This window comes from Petromyzon marinus, chromosome 16, assembly GCF_048934315.1.
Source record: "Petromyzon marinus isolate PM22_M1 ecotype Great Lakes invasive population chromosome 16, UKy_Petmar_22M1.pri1.0, whole genome shotgun sequence".
Lineage (NCBI taxonomy): Eukaryota > Metazoa > Chordata > Hyperoartia > Petromyzontiformes > Petromyzontidae > Petromyzon > Petromyzon marinus.
In genome coordinates this window covers 14,066,779-14,086,980 of record NC_133682.1, presented here as the reverse complement: position 1 = coordinate 14,086,980, position 20,202 = coordinate 14,066,779, and the positions used below count along the sequence as shown (strand labels likewise).

The 20,202-nt window shown below is 49.2% G+C and overlaps 1 protein-coding gene across 1 annotated transcript in view; it reads right to left on the bottom strand.

Annotated features, from left to right (window-relative positions):
• LOC116942821 (neuromedin-U receptor 2) overlaps positions 1 to 19,773 on the bottom strand; it is a 54,181-nt gene extending 34,408 nt beyond the window's left edge. The window contains exons 1-2 of the mRNA XM_032955140.2: positions 17,769 to 19,773; positions 1,683 to 1,806 (exon numbers count right to left, since the gene is read on the bottom strand). Coding sequence (XP_032811031.1) covers positions 1,683 to 1,806; positions 17,769 to 18,446 — 802 coding nt within the window. The 5' untranslated portion in view covers positions 18,447 to 19,773. The remainder of the gene's footprint in view (positions 1 to 1,682; positions 1,807 to 17,768) is intronic.
• Between the last annotated feature and the right edge of the window lie 429 nt (positions 19,774 to 20,202).

Genomic DNA, 20,202 nt, shown 5'->3' with positions numbered 1-20,202 from the left:
ACCCGTCACACACTCATATCTATAACAGATGGTGTTTCTGTGTCAGCCAATGCTGATGTATATTACTGGTGAAGCTTTGAAACTGATTGTAAGCATCATTTTGGAACGCCGGTAATTGTCTTTTAAAACAATAATCACAAACACAGTTTTAAAATAAATTAATAAACACAAACAACGTTTGAAAATAAATTAATAAATACAAACCGCCATTTATTTCAAATGCTTCTTGCCGTTGGTTTTTTCACACCTGATGATGACTGTTTGTGTTACAGTCGAAACGTCGTGAGAATTTTATTGTTTTATATATATTTTATTATTTTATTGTGTCCCTTCAACGTGACTTTACCGAAAGAACCAAGAATATAATGGCAATAGCAGCGTTCTAACAATCATTTGGGGAAAAAAATAAGAACTAACTTTTACTATAAACTGTTGCGTACCTGAACAAACTCAACATTCTCGGTACCAAGTTTAGTCATAACTCACTGAGACTCACGCAAACGCATGATTGTGCAGCCCTGCGATGGCACTCTCACGTGACTGCTGACAGAAGGGGCCTCTGCGAGAGGGAGCTCGAGACAGCCCCTCTGGAGGGCATTTTGACCGACTCCTTACACAGTGGCCAGACGTCTTGGAAGAGTTGGAAATACCCACACTTTACCCCGCCGCACGCGACATGCCAATCGACTGTGTGCCCTTTTACACTGCTGGGTGGACAGAGGCGGCGGTGGGATTTAAGAAACTTGCACCGTTGTTTTTAACTTCCACACCGGGTGGTTAAAATGCTCACCTTTGGATGGAATGTCCCGTGCGCTGACCATTACACCGCGACACCATTCTCTTTTGTTGTCGACAATGGGAGTAGACAAGTGTTGTTAAACAAAAAATGCATATTGTTGGTTTTCACTAGATTTAGATGCATGGAGAGCCACGGACACGTGCTTGGGAAGGGCAGCCAGAACTGGCAACCAACAATTGGCCCCAGCTCTGTGCTCCTATATCGGGATGTTTGGCCAACCCCTTGAATGCGCGTTCATACATCTGGGAGGAAACCAGAGCACCCGGAGTAAACCCACACGCGTAATCCCCGTACAGATGGAATGCAGATGGAAATTAATCCACTTGCTGTACTTCCATAATACCCCATGGAAAGGCTGGAGATGGCGACATCCGCAGCCCATCGGATTTTGGGAGTTTCACAAATTTGCGTGCTCCACCAAACCCTCACTGGCTGCACAGTGTTGGATTACAGGCCATGTGCGTGGCCACCAGCTCCCAGCCAATGCGTTCACGAACGCATTGAAAGAAAACTGTAACACGTCAGAGTTCCACCCAAATTCATGCAACACACCCGCCACCTGGGCCTGAGGTGCGTCGGAGTACGCACGCGTGTACGTCGACATTCTTTCGCACCGTACGTAGACAACCGTGGTCATCGGAAGTGCGGGGAAGGACACGTGTATACGCGTGTGAGTGTGTGAAAGATACGTGTGTGTGTGTGTGGTGAGTGTGGGTGAGACGGGGCAGTATGCGTGGTACGTGTGTGTGTGTGAGATACGTGTACGTGTGTGAGATGCGCGCGCGCGTGTGTGTGTGTGTGGTGAGTGTGGGTTAGACGGAGCACCATGTGTGTGGTACGTGTGTGTGTGTGATAGAGAGGCGTGCCGTCGATGGGGACTCACAGAGCATCTTGGTGACGGTGCGCCGTGGCGGGCGCTGCACGCTCAGGCGATTGTCCCCGGCGCCGCCGGGCTGGTCCGCCTGCTGCAGGCGCCTCTCACCGTAGCACAGCTTCTCCTCGCGGAGCTGCGCCACGCACAGCGACAAGGGTCCCGCCCCGCCCGGCACATCCTCTTAAGGGCCGTCCATAAATGGCGTCACGCAATTTTGGACGATTTTTGACCCCCCCCCCCCCCACTTCGTCACACGGCGTCACAAAAAGTCAGATACCCCCCCTCAAATATGACGTCACAAAGCTCTGCCCACCCCCCCCCCCAAAAAAAAAATGTAAAACATTCTTCAAATCGCTTTAAACTATTGTCATTGTAGTGCGTATTTAATGTGGCGCTGCACTCTGATGTTGTAGGAGAACACATTTATTAAAAATTATATTTAATTAAGTAGAACGTGTTGTTTATATTTATTTAAAGTTTCGCATTGACGTCATTTATGGACGGCCCCTTATTGTAGAAACGGAGATGAAGCGGACAGTTTTGCCCGTCCCTGTTTATCAGAATTGGTGATTTCTAAAAGTTTTGTGGTTTGGCCATGTTTTTGTTTATTGTAGTACGGAGTTAGGCTGATGGCCTTAATATAAGTTTTCTTGTTGTTGTTTGACTTGCATCCCACTGGGATTTTTGCACACAGCGTTGGTGTACGGTGCTATATCAGGAATATGTTGATGTTTTTCCTGAATTTTCTGTTTGCACATGCACAAAGTCACTTTAAGATGTTTTCTTGTTCATGTTTTTGTTTTTTTGTTTGTTGCGGTTGCACTCGATTCAAGAGCCGAATGGCTCACAGGGCTATGCCAAATAAGCGAAACTCTGAACTAAACTATGAAAATTAAAGAATTATGATTTTTTTTATTAAATCCTGGAGGAATCCGGTGGGCTATGAAGCTCTTTTCCACAGATGTTCCAGTAGGGGCGGATAAGAACGCCACAATAACAAACATTACTAAACCACGATATGAGTGCAAAGTACAAGTAAGGCCAACAAATCTCCCAAAACACATACAAATACAACGAAACCATCCTATCAGGCAAAGCCCACTGAGCTATTAGTTTATTTTTCATAAGCGACCTGGGCACAAATGAATGCTCAACAACGCGGCTTACATAAATATTATTGTCTTGCTACTCACAGTCGGCACAGGCCCTGCATCGTGATGTACAAATTTACCATCGCAATCATCCCAGTGCTGATGTTGACTCGCCGCCCGAGGCGCTTACTTAATAAAGAAAGAGCAAAGGGCTAGGGCATGTTCCGGTACGAATTTTAATAGGCAGTATGTGAATCTGCAATGCCGGAATCATCATGTAGCGCTACAAATGGACGCACATTGCCGTCATCATTGTCGTTATCATCATCGTGATAATTCAACACTTTATTTTTCAGGGATACTTTTCAAACCAGTCGCCTGAGCTACATTGGCTGAAGTATCGATACACACGAGGAGGCATAGCTCCTTTAAGGGGAAACGCGTGTCGTCTACATGCAGGTGATTTGGAATTTGCTTGATGGAAAACAATTGCCTTGTTCTGCAAATTACGTCATGCGTTTTTTGCCACTCAATTTGCAGAAGATGAAGGACTCTGGTGATTTCATCAGAAACGAATCTAGTTTATGAGCAAATTGCTATAATTCCACCCCATGTATAGTGTGTGAATACTAAACTATTCACCCACCAAAGACAAATATCCCCCTTATAGCCTTAACGGGCTTTTGGGGCAAGTGCCGTTAGCGATAATTTATTGAAGGCATTCACGGCACATGAGGGGGTGGCTGGCCAGCCACCGGCCCGGCCGCCTTTATCTCCCTAATGGCAATGTTTACACACAGATACTCAGTTGAGGTTGAGTTGACTTAGGTGAGGCCCAATACCGGTTCAGATAATAGTCACCATTACGCCACCACTCCCCACATGCACACACACACTTGCTCTCCAGTGGTGGTTGATTCATTGTCAAAATTTTGGGTCTTTACAATTACAATTAGGATGTCGCTTGCATCATCATGATCATTATCATCACAATCAACGTAATCAGTTACAATATTCGAATGAATCAATTACCATCAGTCATCATAATGTAACATTGTAGGTGTATTAACCGTACAAATTTTCGCACGGTCTGCTTCACAGTGGACGTTAAAGATCCCGTGACGTCATTCGCAAGAGTGACCATTGTGTGCCGGCGTCATGGTCTAAATTTGCAACGATTGGAAAAATAACACGGCAAATTACTTAATAGGAATATCCATGGCGACCATCGCCCCTTGATTCAAACACTTGGCAGGACTCTCCTGAAAAAGAGGCACGAGACTCAGTGAGATTTCCCGGGATAAAACAAGTGGAATAATGAACGAAAAACATAAATTGCTAAATACAAAATCGTCATCAGCATCACCATCATCATGATAACCTTTGTGATAAAAAGATTATGGGACGGGTGGTGAGATAAAACAAGTGGAATAATGAACGTAAAAATAAATTGCTAAATACAAAATCGTCATCAGCATCACCATCATCATGATAACCTTTGTGATAAAAAGATTATGGGACGGTTGGTAGGCAGGGTGGGATTAAGATTTTGTAGGCCCCTGGGCTACAGGTACTGTGAGGCCCCCAGTAATATTTTCAAAAGGAAAACAAAGTTAAGGAAAACTATAATTTATTTTCACAAGGCAAACAACAAATAAAATTCAGCATTCACAAATGAAATTCCATTTCACTTAATCTCTGGAGGCCCTCCAGATGGCAGCCCCTGGGCTGCAGCCCCTAAAGCCCCGTGCCTGAATCTGGCCCTGGTTTTTTTTCTACCAGTATGTTGAACTTCTTTCGCACCGTACGTAGCCAACCGTGCTGTTTGGAGAACCTGTAATTAAGAAATCCGTTATGACAAATTAGGAAGGAGGGATGGGGCATCCACGTCCCAAACACAACCAACTACTATGAGACATCACATTGCACCCTGCACGTAAAATCCCAACCTCTGCCTCCCGTAGCTCTCGCGGCACGCTCCATGCATTCGGCAACAGAAAGTTGGAATTGGCTTAGCATGCAATCCTAAAGGACATTCGGCAATGACTCACGCACAAGCGTAATGCAGTCGTGGGGGTTTGACCGCATGAGTTTCATATTCACATCGGTTGTCCTCCAACCAAACAGGAATTTGCAATACGTGTCTGCTAGTTCGTTTTGACCTTGTCAGAGTCCATTTAGAAGAAAGCCTATTTTTAATGGGAGACCTGACCTGTAAAATTACAGAATGAGCATCTGCAAAAATTGGGATCCAATGATTTACCTGCCCACGATGATTCAAAGAATGTTATGATTTAGGGGTGTGATCCGATTCTGGAATATATATTTTTGAGTGGCTATAGAAGTGTGGCTGCAGGAGTGACTTGAACCGATGACATCAAATTTATGTTAATAAAAAAAACATTGATTCATATATTTGAGATTTGATGCATGTGTCGTGAGCTTAGACATTTATATGAATTTACGAATTTATGCTTTATCCACCTCGATTCGACACCTAGTGAATCTACGTCATCAGAATGGAACCGGAAGAAAAAATAAAATAACTTTTCGGTACCAAGGTTCCCACAAGGCCTTGCGGGAGGGCGTGTAGCACAGTTTGGTGCCAGCTATCATCGAGTGCGGTCGTGTCGCTACGGTTCTCTGCAGTGAGTACAGTGTCTTTAAAACAACGGTGCTATGCCTCTATATTTAGAATTAATGCTGAGCCGCTTGCTCAGCATCAATGGGACGCCCACCCTGCCACTTGTAGTCATCTTGGAACGGCAAAGAGTGACATGTAAAATATGTGATCATCATAGGAAACATCAAAAGAGAAACCTGACGATGTCCCAAGGTGCAAGGAAGTTTATGCGGGCTGCATAAGCAATATGGGTTCTTAAACAATGTAGCACATAACACAATCTACCACAGCACACATAATACACACGTGATAGGTTTTGTTTCCAAATTACTAATTGTAGGAGCAATTCTACATGTAATATAACATTGACCTTCACCTCAATATGCAGTCATGTATTGCTGGATGTTAAGAACCAGATCTGAAACGCCTACTTAATAGCAGGTGATGTTGTGCAAACGTTGTCAGACGCTGTGGAAATAAAACAGCTGCATTCACGCTCTGCCTACGCAAATTGGCTCAGGCAATTTTAGCGGGGGCACAGCCACACTCGGGATGTTGTGGCACGTTCGAAAGGTGAATGGCTCCCACTGGTTATTGATTTGGCTACTGATGCACAGTGGGCCGTTACATGCGGTCATTAATTCCCGTTACTGGCTTTGACGATCCTCCTCGAAGACGATGGTGGAACCATCCACCGCAGCAGAGCATCGCCGCAAGACCGATGCTGCTCGCGTCTCCTTTGTGAAGGTAAAATAAAAGCCACAAGCCACAGTTATCCGACTGTGGCCAGGCAGCCCAAACTGTGGACGATATCGTAAACTCACTGTGGTCTGCGCTCCTTCAATGGAAGAAAAGCAACACGATACCAACTCTCTCCTGGAAGCCCTCTCGTGACTAGCAAACATCGACATTGGCATTTAACTCATAAACATTTTGCCATCATACGCAATAACAATGTTGCCACACTATATATATAGGACTGACAAAACTTATTTACACACACACGTTTCACGAAATTGAATTGCTGTTCTATAATTGCATTGAATTCACACAACTACTGGTTACTGACTCATTCCTGAGCCAATTGATCGTGTGCTCCTGCGTATTTAGAGGTTCAGTCATCAGCGTAAATCGCGACTTATGATGTCACCTTGTTGAAGGGAGAAAACACGCGGAATCACAAACAGCATGAGTTTTTGTCCAACATGTTGTGGGTGTCTCTGTAACCATCGTATAAAGATGGTTGGGGGTGATGTTAACAACCGCGACACACACAGTGGCTGAGCCCCTGCTGTTTAGCAACACACGTGGAGATGTGTTATACACAAGGAGGCAAGGATACAAAAAGGTATTCTGACACATAGGGTACAGAAATTACATCTTTCAGTGCTTCAAATGGGGAATCGTGCTCGGCGTCATGCTGCACTCATACCCATCGACGAGTTGATGAATAGGATTAATCGCATTTCCTTCCACATGCAGAGGGAAGAGATAGGGCTTATTCCCAACAGCCATATCCGTCCCTGACCACAATGATTTGCCGATCTCGTCAAGGAGAACAAACCATTACACAAACTCTGGTCATCCCCGCAGGGGGTCTGCTCTATGGCAACCTCAGTGCTGTTAGGAACAAAACGGCAAAAAAATGGCAAATCCAGTCTGACACTTAAACATTCACAGCAGGCTTTAATAAAAATCGCGAGCATGTCACATCAGTTATTTATATGTGCAGATGAGGAAAATTGAGGTGTATGGACCCAATTTTATTGGTCGGGTAGGTGACATTTGGTTTGCATTCATACCATCACAGTCCCTTATGGAAGAAACTTCAAGACTCGTGTTAAACCATCATGACGTGAACTCTAGTCATCCTCGCAGTGGCTTTTGGCTAACTCGCGAACAAAGATGGTCACTGCATCTCGCCTTTCAGATGCCCTTCTGGGACCATCTGGAACGCTCTGGAGCAATGCACTTTTAAATCTAGATTAAAAACTCATTTTCTTAGAACTGCTTTTTGTTGTGTTTAGTTTGTCCTTCCCCTGCACCTCCGTTTAGCACAATTGTCTATATACGGTGCGAAAGAAGTTCAACATACATACAGACATACATCAAAAAAGAGCACGTACTCCCCTTATTAAATCAACGACGTGAACTACGCATCATATGAGTGTTTATACAGCAATGTTTTGAATTTTTCTGGCAAATTTCAGTTGTGGGGGCTTCCCACCTTACACGCATAAACCTGTATACAGATGCCGTAATATATACAAATGTATGCTCGCAAAGAGGAAGGCTCTCACCTGCATATCCTTGGGTACAGAGGACTCCCAGGCAAGGCCGGCAGCCGGGACCCCTGTGGGGGGCCCCAGAGTGGCGATCCCAGTGGAGCAGCGGGCAAAGGATGACGGTTCTGCACCGCCGCCGGCTGAAGGAGGGCTGCGGGCACTCAGTACGCGCATCGTGGGGCTGCTCTCCACAGTGTCGGTGTTGGTGGGGCAGCTGGGTAGGGAAGAGCCGAAGGAAGGGGCTGCAGCTCAGGGGCGGCGAGTGGACGACTCCGCCGTCACTGCCGACCGAGGGCAGGAATTGGGTCCCGCCGAATTTAACCTGCCGCCGAAAGCTCATCCGAGGACACCTTCCCTCGCTCAGTGGCTGCTGTTTCTCAAGAAGGCGGTGGTTCTCCATCACTTGTGAGCTCACGGGGTGGTCCGATGCGGAGGCGCTACATATTCTTCCCACTACGCTGGACGACGCAGCCTTGGTGGTGTTTTTTTCTATTTCCAGTCGTACGCTCAGTTGGCGGCAATTTTTGATTCGCCGTCCAACGCACGGCGGAAATTCGTGATGCAGAGTTGGGGGGAGACAGAGACACTCCTCGCCTTCCACAGCGCACTGCTGTTGCTGGCCCAGGATGCGTACCTAAGGTTGGATTCTCTGGTGCTAGAGAAACTGTTAACGCTGGCTCAGGAAATGAACAGTTTTTTTTCGGCCAAAGAGGAGGATGACCTGTCCTCAATTCAGGAAGACCGACGCATCCAGGCCCACTGTAACCTGTGACGATGTGCTGGGGTGGCGGCCGGAGCTGGATTTCCGGGAGAAGAAGGCAACCAGGAGCACCGAGAATCTCCCTGGGTCTACGCGTCGGGTGGTTGGAGGCCGCGGGGGAGAGTCGGAGCGAAATGATGATGGGACTATTGAGGGGGGAACCTTGCATCTGCCATGACGGGGCCCCGTTACCTGCGTCAGGTGTGGCCTGCCGGGCCACATCTCCAGGGGCTGCCATGCTGATTTGGGGCAGTTTTTCCCGGCTTTGCCATCCTCTGGGTCCAAAGGCAGGTCGTGATACGTCACACACCCGGCCGACACAGCCACCTCATGCATCCCCCATTGCAGTCAGTGTCGGGTGCACACGCCATCACCCCTCATAGGGATACGGGGTATGAAGGTGGTGCTTCGGTGCGTGATGGTTGGCCGTGAGGGTCCGGGCAATGGTCCGCACTGGCACACCGTCTCATGGCAGCAGGAGCGGGATCATCCACAGTATGTGGATTTGTGCAGGGTGTTGAGGTGCGGATGCTCATAGATACGGGGGAATCCGCCACCATGGTTTCCGATTTTATTTCTAGGACTCTGCCATCGACGGTAGGTTGCCTTAGTTCTGTAGATTATCCGTGTGTTGCCGCTAATGGTGGGAGTTTAGGCATTGTGGGCCAAATTAAGGCATCAATACAGATTGGCGATAATGAAAGGACGGGCCTGGTATTGGTTTCAAGTTCATTGGCGGTGCCTTGTTTATTTGGGATGGATTTTTTTCAAGTGGATGCCCCTCTGGATTTTAATTGACCAGGGTTGTTTGGAGTTACTGTCGGGGCATCAGTTGAGGTTTTTAGGAGTCCCCTACTGGGTGGTGTATGTGCGCAGATGCTCGTACTCTTGAGGCTGCGGAAGTGGCTCGACCAGAAAATCACTGGGGGTGGGGTTCTTTTAACCCCTTTGAATAGAGCAGTTCATGGGCTCACTTTGATAGGGGCTCAGACGATAGTGAGGGGGGGGGATCAGGAGCCCTTCCTGCAAGTATTAAATGCTGGGCTAGATACCGCGGTCATACAGGCTGGTATGGTGTTGGCCCACGCAACGGCTGCATGTTGTGAGGAAATGGATGATGTAACCACTTGGGTCGTGGCTGCGGTTGAACGGGAAGCGGTGTTGGATGACTCGTGGATGGATCTGTTGTGCATGGGTAATCCGGATTTGTCATGGGACTAGAGGGGCGGGTTGTGGGCATTGCTTCGGGAATTCTCCAATGTATTTAGTAAGGGTAAATTCGATGTGGGCCGCACGTCCCTGATGCGTCACCATATTGATACGGGTGGCGCCACTCCCATTCATCAGAACTCATTTCGGTTTAGTCCGAAGGAAAAGGACTACGTTCGTCAGGCGGCCGACGAGATGTTGGTCGCCGATATAATCTCCCCGTCCACCAGTCCATGGGGTGCTCCCATTGTCGTGGTTAAAAGGGCCAGAGGTTTCGGTGGGGGACTGAGGAGGAGGCCACATTTGTTGCGCTGCGCGACGTTCTCGTGAACGCACCCCCCCTTCGACACCGAATTCTCCTTGCCGTTTATGTTTGATACGGATACCAGTGATACTGGGATCGGCGCCATGTTGTCGCAGGTGGAGAACGGGGTGGTGAGTGTGGTCGCTTACAATAACACACAGCAGCACTATTGTTTTACGTGACGCGAGTTGTTGGCTATCATGTACTTTGTAGAATAGTACTGCCCGTACCTCTACAGTAGGCAGTTTATGGTGCACACAGATCACGCAGATTTGCAATACGCGCTACGCGTTGACCAGCCGTCCGCGTAACTCTCGCAATGGTTGGAAATCTTGCAAGATTATTAATTCGAAGTCGCCTATAGGAAAGGGGAACGCCACTGCAACGTGGACTCTGTCACGGTTATCGCCGAAGAGCCAGTGTGCATGTTTGATGGGTGCTGGTGGTTGTAAGAAGGTGGATGCGGGGGAGCCGGGCACTGTAGTCGCATCGGTGGATGCTCTGCCACTCATACCGGGGGTGGCGCGTGATAATACTATTGGTCTTGCGTACGAGGAATGGGGGCGCCTGCAAGCGGAGGACGCCTCCTTACTAAAGTTACGGCACCGTGTTGATGCACCAAGTGATTGGAAGGGTCCAGGGGGTGTGTCCCCCATGGTCCTCCGAGATGAGTTACTTATGCGCTGGGATACAGAGGTACAGCAGTACTGTATCGTGGTGCCAACTGCTCTGAGGAGTAGAGTAGCGAGAGCTGCCCATGTGCGATTGATGCACCTAGGGGTGTAGAAAATGTTGGCTACATTAAAGCGGGACTTATTTTGACCAGGGATGACAGTGGACGTTAACAACATGCTCAAGGGTTGTGTAGAATGTGCCCACCGGAAGCCCCCGCCGAGACCGACCCGACCACCGCTGCAGTCCATTGGGGTGTCCTGTGTAAACGAGCTCGTTGCCCTCGACATCCTGGGGCCATTTCCTACCACTCCGAGGGGAAATAAATTATTGCTGATAGGGGTGGAGTACCTGTCACGGTGGCCGGTGGTATGGCCCCTACCAGATCAGTCGGCGGCGTCCATTACGGACGCGTTCCTGCATGGTTATGTATTGGATAAGGGGGTCCCAGAACGTCTCCTTACGGACCAGGGCCGAAATTTTTCTTCAAAATTGTTGCAAGAGGTATGTGATTTGTTGGGTACAAAGAAAATTCAAACCTCGCCCTACCATCCCCAGACTGACGGGATGGTACAGCATTTACATATGACACTTACGTCCATGTTGTGGCAACAGGTCAACGAGGCACAGTTCGATTGGGAACCAACACTTTCCGATAATTTTTGTGGCCTATTGGATTGCCCCTCATGCCTCTATCGGATTCTCCTTGTTTTTTTATGTACGGGAGAAAATGTGACCCCCCCATGGAAGCCCAGTTAAACATTGAGCCAAGCAAAAGAGTCACTGTGTCGGGACTGAAGAGCCTCACCCTAAAGTGGTTGACGAAAGCATGGGAGGCGTCTGGGAGTAATTCGGCCAACGGCAGGCTGCAAATGAAAAATTGGCTGGGCTTAAGGAATCGGAAATCATGGACACCTGGGGAGAGGGTATGGCTGCATTGCCCCCAGTTGCACGTGGGCACATCTCCTAAATTAATTGCATAGGCCATTGCAGGGCCCAGTGGAGGTAATTGAGATTAAGAGGCCTCAGTGTGTACGGATCCAGGTTGGTCGCAGGCATTAGTATGTGCACCCATCACAACTTAAACCATATTTTCCACCTTATGAGGGAAAGTTATCTCCATCTGATGGCCGGGTGTGTGATGTGTCTGACGAGGACGGACATACGTTTACAGAGGTTGCGCCTCTACGAAACTCTGTTCATCCGTCCGCAGGATCCTAGGGCTTGACGCCCATGGAACCGCCGGCGGTGCCGCCCAAAAGTAGACCGGGGTGGACGGTACGACAACTTCCCGCTTCTACCTCTCCTCCATCTTCATCCCGGGGGGGACCGTGCCTATTGGGCCAGCTGCGAATCACCCCCGGGGTCCCTGGGGGACCCATGCCGGGTCCATATGAGGGACTGGCGACAAGGACCCATTCCAAGACGGTTCGGTTCAGATGACCACCCCTACTCATCATTGGTTTGCTGTTATTTTGGGGGCTGGAATCTTGCCATACATTGTGAATGTTGCGTAGATATTGCGGTGTTCGTCGTCCCGCTACGTGACATATGGAGGTCAGCCGGGACGGCTGGGTTTTTTTTCACGGGTGGGGGGGGGGGGGTGATATAGTGACAAAGGGGTACGGGGCCGAGGGCGGAGCCTGGCCACGCTGTTCAGGATATAAGGCGAGCTCCGACTCACAGTCGAGGCTGCTGCGATCTGGAGTGGAACTCGTCGTGCCGTCGTCGTTGTGATCTTCACCCTCTTCAAGCTGTGGGTCTGGCAGCATGTTGGCTGTCCCTACCCGGTGTGTGGTTATCCCCTAAGGCTGTGAAGGCCGGAATTAAAGAGACAGAGTATATCCTGCTAGTGTCTGTGAATTAGTACACTACACATGCAAACATACTTATCAGCCGGGAGATCTGGTGGAGGGTAGAAATTGTTGCCAATGTGGGGTGGCATCAACGGCCTTGGCCTTGATGACGTTCGCTTGGAAACACACCGCGTATGTTTGTCTTCTTGAGATATCTTGAGACGGCGTGAGACCGAGACACAAGGGACTTGCTCTATGCAGTGCCAGTGAGCAGGCAGCTTGACCCTATGTGCTTTCGGGCACTGGCTGACACCATTATTACCCAAAGTCAAATGTGTCTATTGTTGATGAATATATATATAAGCGTGTACATGTACAGAAGCACAACTTTGTACGTCGGCAATGTGGATGTGAAATAGAAGCCTGCCAATTTAGGATAAACAATCGTGCACCATGGAATTTCCGTGGACCACTCAAATCAACGCGCTCGAGAGCTGTTTGAGCAATGTGACGTGTACACACGAAATGTGCAATGCCAACCTGTCTTTACACGTCTTCAGAGCTCATTGACTAGACTCACTCAGCACTTTGGCATCTCACGAGCGGCACCCGCTTATACCGCCGCTATCCTATGTGACCAGGTGGCCTCCTGCAGTTTTCTACACCAACACATGTTGGGTTCAATTCACGCATCGGTGGAAGGATACTGAAGCCTGGTGGAGTTCCTCCGTCTTGGGGATGTTGTGAGAAAATGACCAAACACAGCACACCTCCACGGGCTTACACGCACATCTGCAGACACGTGACTCGTACCCTCTGTGTGCGGTGTCACAAAACTGCACAGAAATCACCGGTTGGCCTGAAACACGGATTTCTGTTAACCAGGCTACCCTTGGCTCCCTAAAACAGGTTTTATGACCTATGATCACAATACAAAACTATATATATATCACTGGACGATTTGAGCAAGAAATGCAAAAATCAACTTTTTTTACCAGGTAAGGCCCACTGAAACTGTTCGGTTTGGCAAAGAATCATATTGCCAATTCGCAGTGCATTCCATATGCAACATCGCGTGAGTGCGTGGGTAAACATCGGCATGGCCTTGTCACCAGGCTGAGAGTGGACGTGCCAGTTGGTCACCCAGGCCACCGCTACACATCGCACAGTGGGTGAGGACCCAACGCTATCGCTGCTATACCTGCTGGCTCTGATACAGCAGCAGCACGCAGCCTTGCTCCAGGGAAAGCAAAGTTAAATACTTCCCCAGAATGTACACCATGCTAACAGATGCAGCCTCAAGACTGACACCGGCAGTCTAAACTAAACTAATTTTTATTTTATTTTACCAGGTAACGCCTACTGAGCTATACAGTTATTTTTCAGAAGCGACTTGGCGACAAATGATAGATCAACGAAGTGGCTCATCATGTGGAAATGTATTGCACCCAAATACTGTACTCTAAACGCATGTGGCTAAATGTGGAGGGGAAACAAATTGGAGAACCTGGAGAAACATCAACGCGACCACGGGGAGAACATGCAAACTCCAAATACGAAACAAGAGTCAGGATCGATCCCACGACCTCCTGCACACCAGGCGAGGTAGTTAACATCTCGCCACCGTGGAGCCCCCAAGGAAACATCACTCTGGAGCTTTGCATTCGTGAAGCAAATAATTTTGCAGCACACAATGAGCTCATTAATAATGAATGAATGAATCAGCCACCGTTGTCCAGCTCTCACTGCTCCCTGAGGCACGCCATGATGCTCGCATACCAGGAATTAAGTGCAACTGCATTCGTATTGAGAATTTCATTGTTAGCTTCAACGCCATTCGCGACTTCAACCACGTACCATGTATAATAATGAAATGACGGTGGCTTTCATGTGATGAAAGGCAACAATGAGAATGCTATACCGTGCAGGTGCAAGCGGTCCTTTTTCACCAAATCTTACATGAAGGGAACGACACATGAATCACACCCCATGATCACGAGTGATTTACCAAGCAATGATTCATGCGCATTTATCTCATTTTACACGGATCACTATTGCTTGATAGCACAATGCCAATTCGGGCGGAGGGGTTAGACGTTGCACTTTTGGTCAAGTTGGCTCTCCAAATGAACATCAGCGGCTTGAGCGCACAACATTCCCCTCGAGCGTGACTGGCGCGAGCTCGACTCAGCTCGGGCATGTCGCTCCACGCCGCCGCGGGGGGGGGGGGGTGAGATGTTCAGTTTGGTCCCAAAGCGCCGCGGGGGGGGGGGGGGTGAGATGTTCACTTTGGTCACAAAGCGCTGTGGCATATTTTCTCAATTCACCCACAGGTATGGCAACGCCACAGGGATCGTCGGCAACTTCAAATGGCACCGCCCTCTTCTTCCGCCAAAAGCTTTGCACAAAAGGGGAATTTCCTCCACGGTTATTGTCCACGTCGCTTAAACTCACCCAACAGCAACGATCTGCGTTCACCACTAAGTGGTGGTGATGTCGCCACAGCGCTTGTGCCATGCCAGGTGCACTTTGAGGCCACGTGAAGTGTTAAAGGCCCGCTTGGCGGTAGGTCACGGAACAGACTCGGGGTGCCATGGGTTGACTGACTGAGATGGCTGACAGATGTACCAACTGTGCTCGCCACGGTGACAACCCATTGCTATTTCGCCGCCCGGAGCTCTGCTCGTTGTTTGAGGGCGACTGCTTCCTACTCCCTAGCAGCGTCCTTCACGAACCTCCCTGCTTAAACTCACCCCCACGTTCCTGAACGGGGTTCAGCGACGTGTGTAGTCCGTCTAACACGTTCACTTGCTTTGTTTGATTTCCCCCCTTTTTTGCGTTCATTTATGACATTGACACTTCATTAGATCTTTTTTTACTTGTCTCTGTAACCCGTGTTTCCCTTGAAAACCGATTGCAGTCTCAATGGACATGCCGAATTCTCCATTTGCGATTTAAATCTACTCGGATTCGTATTTCATCAGTGCTATTAACAGGCTTTGACCATCAGGCATACTGCTGAATTTTTCCAAGTACCACATTTGCTCCCAATATAAATTAGCTGAGTTATTCGCACCGTGTTATTTAAGAGCAATTTATTATGTTCTTTTTTCGGAGAAATGATGCAAAAAAACAAAGTGCACCTTCAGCTGTTTTGAACATCTATTTACAGTTAATGTAATGCAGATGAACACATTCACAAGAGCAATGTGTAGGCTATCTCTTATGTTCTCACTCTGTGTGATGAGGTGTGGGTTAACGTGTTGTGGGTAGCGGTGGCGGAGCAATTACTCACTGTGCTAGGAATCTGGTGACCCGGGTTCAACTCCCACTCGCGGTCAAAACCAGTGGCAATTATCTGAACCGGCCCTTGGCCTCCCATAGGTCGATTCAGCCTCAAATGAGTACCTGGTGTGGTGTGTAAACATCTCCACTGGGTGAGACAAAGGCGGTCGGGCGTGGTGCTGGTCACCCACCCCTTTGTGTGCTTTGCCGGTCTTCATGGGTGCTACTCGCTCACAGCACTTGCCCCAAAAGTCGGTGAAGACTATACGGGGAACTTTGTCTCGTCTTTGTTAAAGTAAATTGCTTGTACATTTATTGTTAATATATTTAACCATTACATAATGGAAGAGCATATATACAGCCAGTCTTTGTCATTAGCAAACAGGTTGGTTGCCAATGTAAATATGTATTGGGGTGAGAGTGGTCCTCCTGACTCATGCTGCTAATTGGTGGGGATGAAATCACAACAGCATGGGCTAGATCAGTGGCTCTTACCCTGGGATGCACGCACCCCCTGGGGGTGCGAGATGCCCTTTCTGAGAGCCCAAGGGGAGCAGGCAGCAGTAAAGGTAAAAAAAAACACTGGTCTAGACGGAGTCACGAAGACTGGAGGTGAGAAACACTGCCACAATCGGAACACGCCTAAATAATACGATGTAAGGGACTATTAATGAGAGCATGTGAGTGAGTGCTCTCTGGTGCTTCTGATTGGGTAGATGTATATCTGTCTGTCTATGAATGTGGTTAAAAGAACCAACATTTGTCCCTGAGCACGGGTGTTTCACTTCTGCATATGGTTCGCAGCTTATACACAGTGTCAAAAAGAAGTGTGATACAAACGCGCGATTTCCAGTTTAGAAAGTACCACGCTGGAAGTATGCACATGTTACAGAACAAGTAAAAATGTATATCCCAAATGCACAATATAATCTAAGCTCTAGCCCTGTGCTCAGCCCAAGCCTTACTACTAGCACGAGTCCTATCCAAAAGCTTTCAATGAATGCCTCTGCTTGTGAATTAAGCAGACAATTAAGCAGACAATTCACCCGGGATTGCATAATTTCAGCAGCATTGGCTCAACACAAGGAAAACTCTGGACCATTATAGACATAGTGTCTCATCAGCAGAGTCGGACTTGCTTGAACTGCCAGGTATTTGTCGGCAAGGGCCGTCAATGTTAGATGTGAGTCCCAGTTCGACGCAAAACAATTTAATGCATCACACGAAATAATTTTATTCGCGTCGTTGTGGTGAATGTAGGAAAATAAATACTGGCATCAGACAAAAGTTGAAGGATATGTGAATGAGGCGAACTGGTACAAGCAAACGGGTTCCAATTGTTTCTAAACACCGCACTATTAACAATCAATGACTATGTACATTTTTGCACATGACATTTTCGTCAATGCCTTCTACTCTTTAGTGCCATGTTAAAATAGCCTGCAATGAGTCTCGTAACGGATGTTTTTTATTCGAGCATCTGTAGTTATCGCCATAGGAATGTGGAATTTCCAGTGCTTCCACGGGACGCACGACCACCTACGGAAATGGGCGTCCCACTAACGTCGGCTCCGTTATGGGGGCACTTTGACTCGGAATATCCTTTTGTGTACAGGGCTATTTCAATGTTTAGAAATCAACATATTCAAGTACGGATAAAAGTTACGTTTATTTATACTGTAAACTTGCCATTAATTTCGTGGAGGATGGGACTTGCTTTCAACGAACTAAAAACTCTCGCATGGAGTCATTAATAATCTACTGAGCCAAGGAAAACCATTATCAATGGCAATTATTTATTCAGGAAAGCCCCAAGACGTTTCAGGAGGGGTTTGCATTGGGTTCTTTAGTTAAACCCAACCATCCGTTTTTTTTTAGCGCCGTGGGAGAAACCCCCACGCAGTACGAGGGACAAACACTCAGGCAGACGGGTCACCAAGACGGGCAAGTTTACGAAACCCACTTGGCGTACTACCATCTCTGAAATTCATCGCAGCAAGCGCAGCGCGGCGTGTGCGCAGCGTACCCCCTCCCAAGGCGCGCGCGAGAAAACGGCGCGGGAGAGCTCACCTCCAGCCCCATGAGGCAGTAGAGGACGCTAATGAGGGCCATGGGCAGCACGTAGAAGAGGAACGCGGTGACGGCCACGATGTACTTATAGGGCCAGAAGTGCACCACGGTGCACACAGCCGACTCGTCGAGCGGCGAGCCGTCGGGCAGCACCAGGAAGTTGAGGTCGTGCGTCAGGGTGTTGGGCAGCGAGAGGAGCCCGGACAGGAGCCACAGCGCCGCGATGACGCGCACGGCGCGCCGCCGTGTGCTGGAGGAGCGGGCGCGCAGCGGGTGCACGACGGCGACGTAGCGCTCCAGGCTGAGCGCCGTGACGTTGAGCACCGAGGCGAAGCACACGGTCTCGAAGAGCGCCGTCCTGAAGTAGCAGCCCAGGCGGCCGAAGAGGAAGGGGTAGTTGGACCACATCTCGTAGAGCTCCAGCGGCATGCCCAGCAGCAGCACTAGCAGGTCGGAGATGGCGAGGCTGAATAGGTAGAAGTTGGTGGGCGTCTTCATGCCCTTCCTGCTGGCGATCACGGTGCACGTGAGGACGTTTCCTCCCACGCCCACGGCGAAGATGAGGCTGTAGGTGAGGCAGATGGGCACGAAGAAGTCGCTCTGCCTGCGCCCGCGCTCTCTCAACAGCAGCTCGTCTTGCGTGAGGTTGTGGGGCGTCGCGTTGGCGTCGCCCATCATCGTGTCGTCCGCGCGGCTCTCCTCGCCCTCCAGTCCGCAAGCCGATTGACTGAGATGCCAGAGGTGAAGGCGCTCTCCTTATTGCGGGCGTAATGCAGCACGCGGAACGTACGGACACGAGCCGCACTCGTGGTGCGGCATTCCCGGTTGTGCGGGACACGGTGCCAATAATAGGGGTTTTTGTTTGTTTGTGTCAGATGGTAACGCGACCTGCCGTCAGTGTTAAGGACCCTTCATTCCGACAACTCTATGTTCCCGCAGCAAACAAACCACGCCGGAATGTTCCGCTGCCTGCGACGCTTGCCAATTGGGCAAAACGACCGCGATTTTGTTTAAACGCCGTGCAACGGCAGCAAGTAGGTTCAAACTAAACACCTTCTTTCCGGGGCACTATTCAATCATCCACTCGGAGTCTGTATTTCGCGTCAACTCAATGCCCGTGTAATCCCCGCTCGCTTTCATGAACTATTCTCGAACGAAACGTCCCACCCCACCCCCTCTCCACGCATCGCCGTCAAATCGGCATCGTGTGGCTGTGGAGCCACTGTCAAGGCGCTTGCCTCTCGGTCACGATCGGCGAGGCGACCGCAGGGCGCTGTCCACAGCGTGGGGGTGCTGAGCGGTGGCGGCGGCGGAATTTATACCGCGGGGGTGGCTGCGCTTGCTGCTGCTACTTGCGCGCTCGGCTAAGCCAACCATCGGCGCTCATTTCACTCCACCCATCCCTAACCTACCGACTCGATATTCCCTCCCTGCTGCAAAGGGTGGGACGATCCCCTCCCCTCCCACCCCCCACGGCGATGTCGTCGAGTTGCCGTGATTCGATGGAAAGAGTCGATGTTATAATCGAGTGTGTGTGAATTTGCTCTGGGTGTAGAGGGCGATTCGCTTGGACTGTATCGTATGTGCAGTACTGTTATACTCGAGTCATCTCGTTCGCACCAGCCAGCTATCTCGCCTACACGGCAGCTCTCGTTGTGTTGTTTGCACTGCTTTTGTTTCCATGTCGCGCTTTCTCTCTCTCCATCTCTTTGCATTTTGCTATCTCGTTTGCACAGTCTCGTTTGCATTCGTGAGTTCCGTCTCGTTTCTACTGCCTCGTTTGTGTTGTCAGCCTCGTGCCGCCCTCTCCTTTTTACCAGTCATGTGACAGTATGTAATCCGCACTACGGTACTTTGCATGAAGATGAAAACGTCCATTATTACACGTGCGATTCGATGCACCTTAAGCCTTGAGCATCGATATTAATCGATGAAAATGGATCGATCCACCTCTGCTACCTGCCTCAACAAACCCTCAACGATGCTCATCAATGCGCCTAACACCCACACAACCAAGGACAACGATGCCCCCTCATTCCACTACGCTGCATTCCTGCCTGACTATACTTGCGCGAACACTCATACGCAAATATATACACGCACACGAAACACACAACAACCGCCGTTTGCCACTAATTGGCGGCGACGTCACCACCACGGTGATTGTGCCATGCTAGGTGCGCTTTTTCTGTTAAGTTTGTTGTCATTCCCCCGCTCCTCCGATTATCATCGTTGGCTATGTGGGAAAGGCGTTCAACATACGTGTGCATACACACGCGAAGTGTCGAAAGCCCGCTGGCAGGATGTCACAGAACAGACCCAGGTGCCGGGTTGACTGACTGAGATGAATGCCAGATGCACCAATGTGCTTCCCACTCCGCCAATTTTCTGCGTTTTAACCGTCCCGCGCTCTCATCGTTGTTGTGAGCGTCGC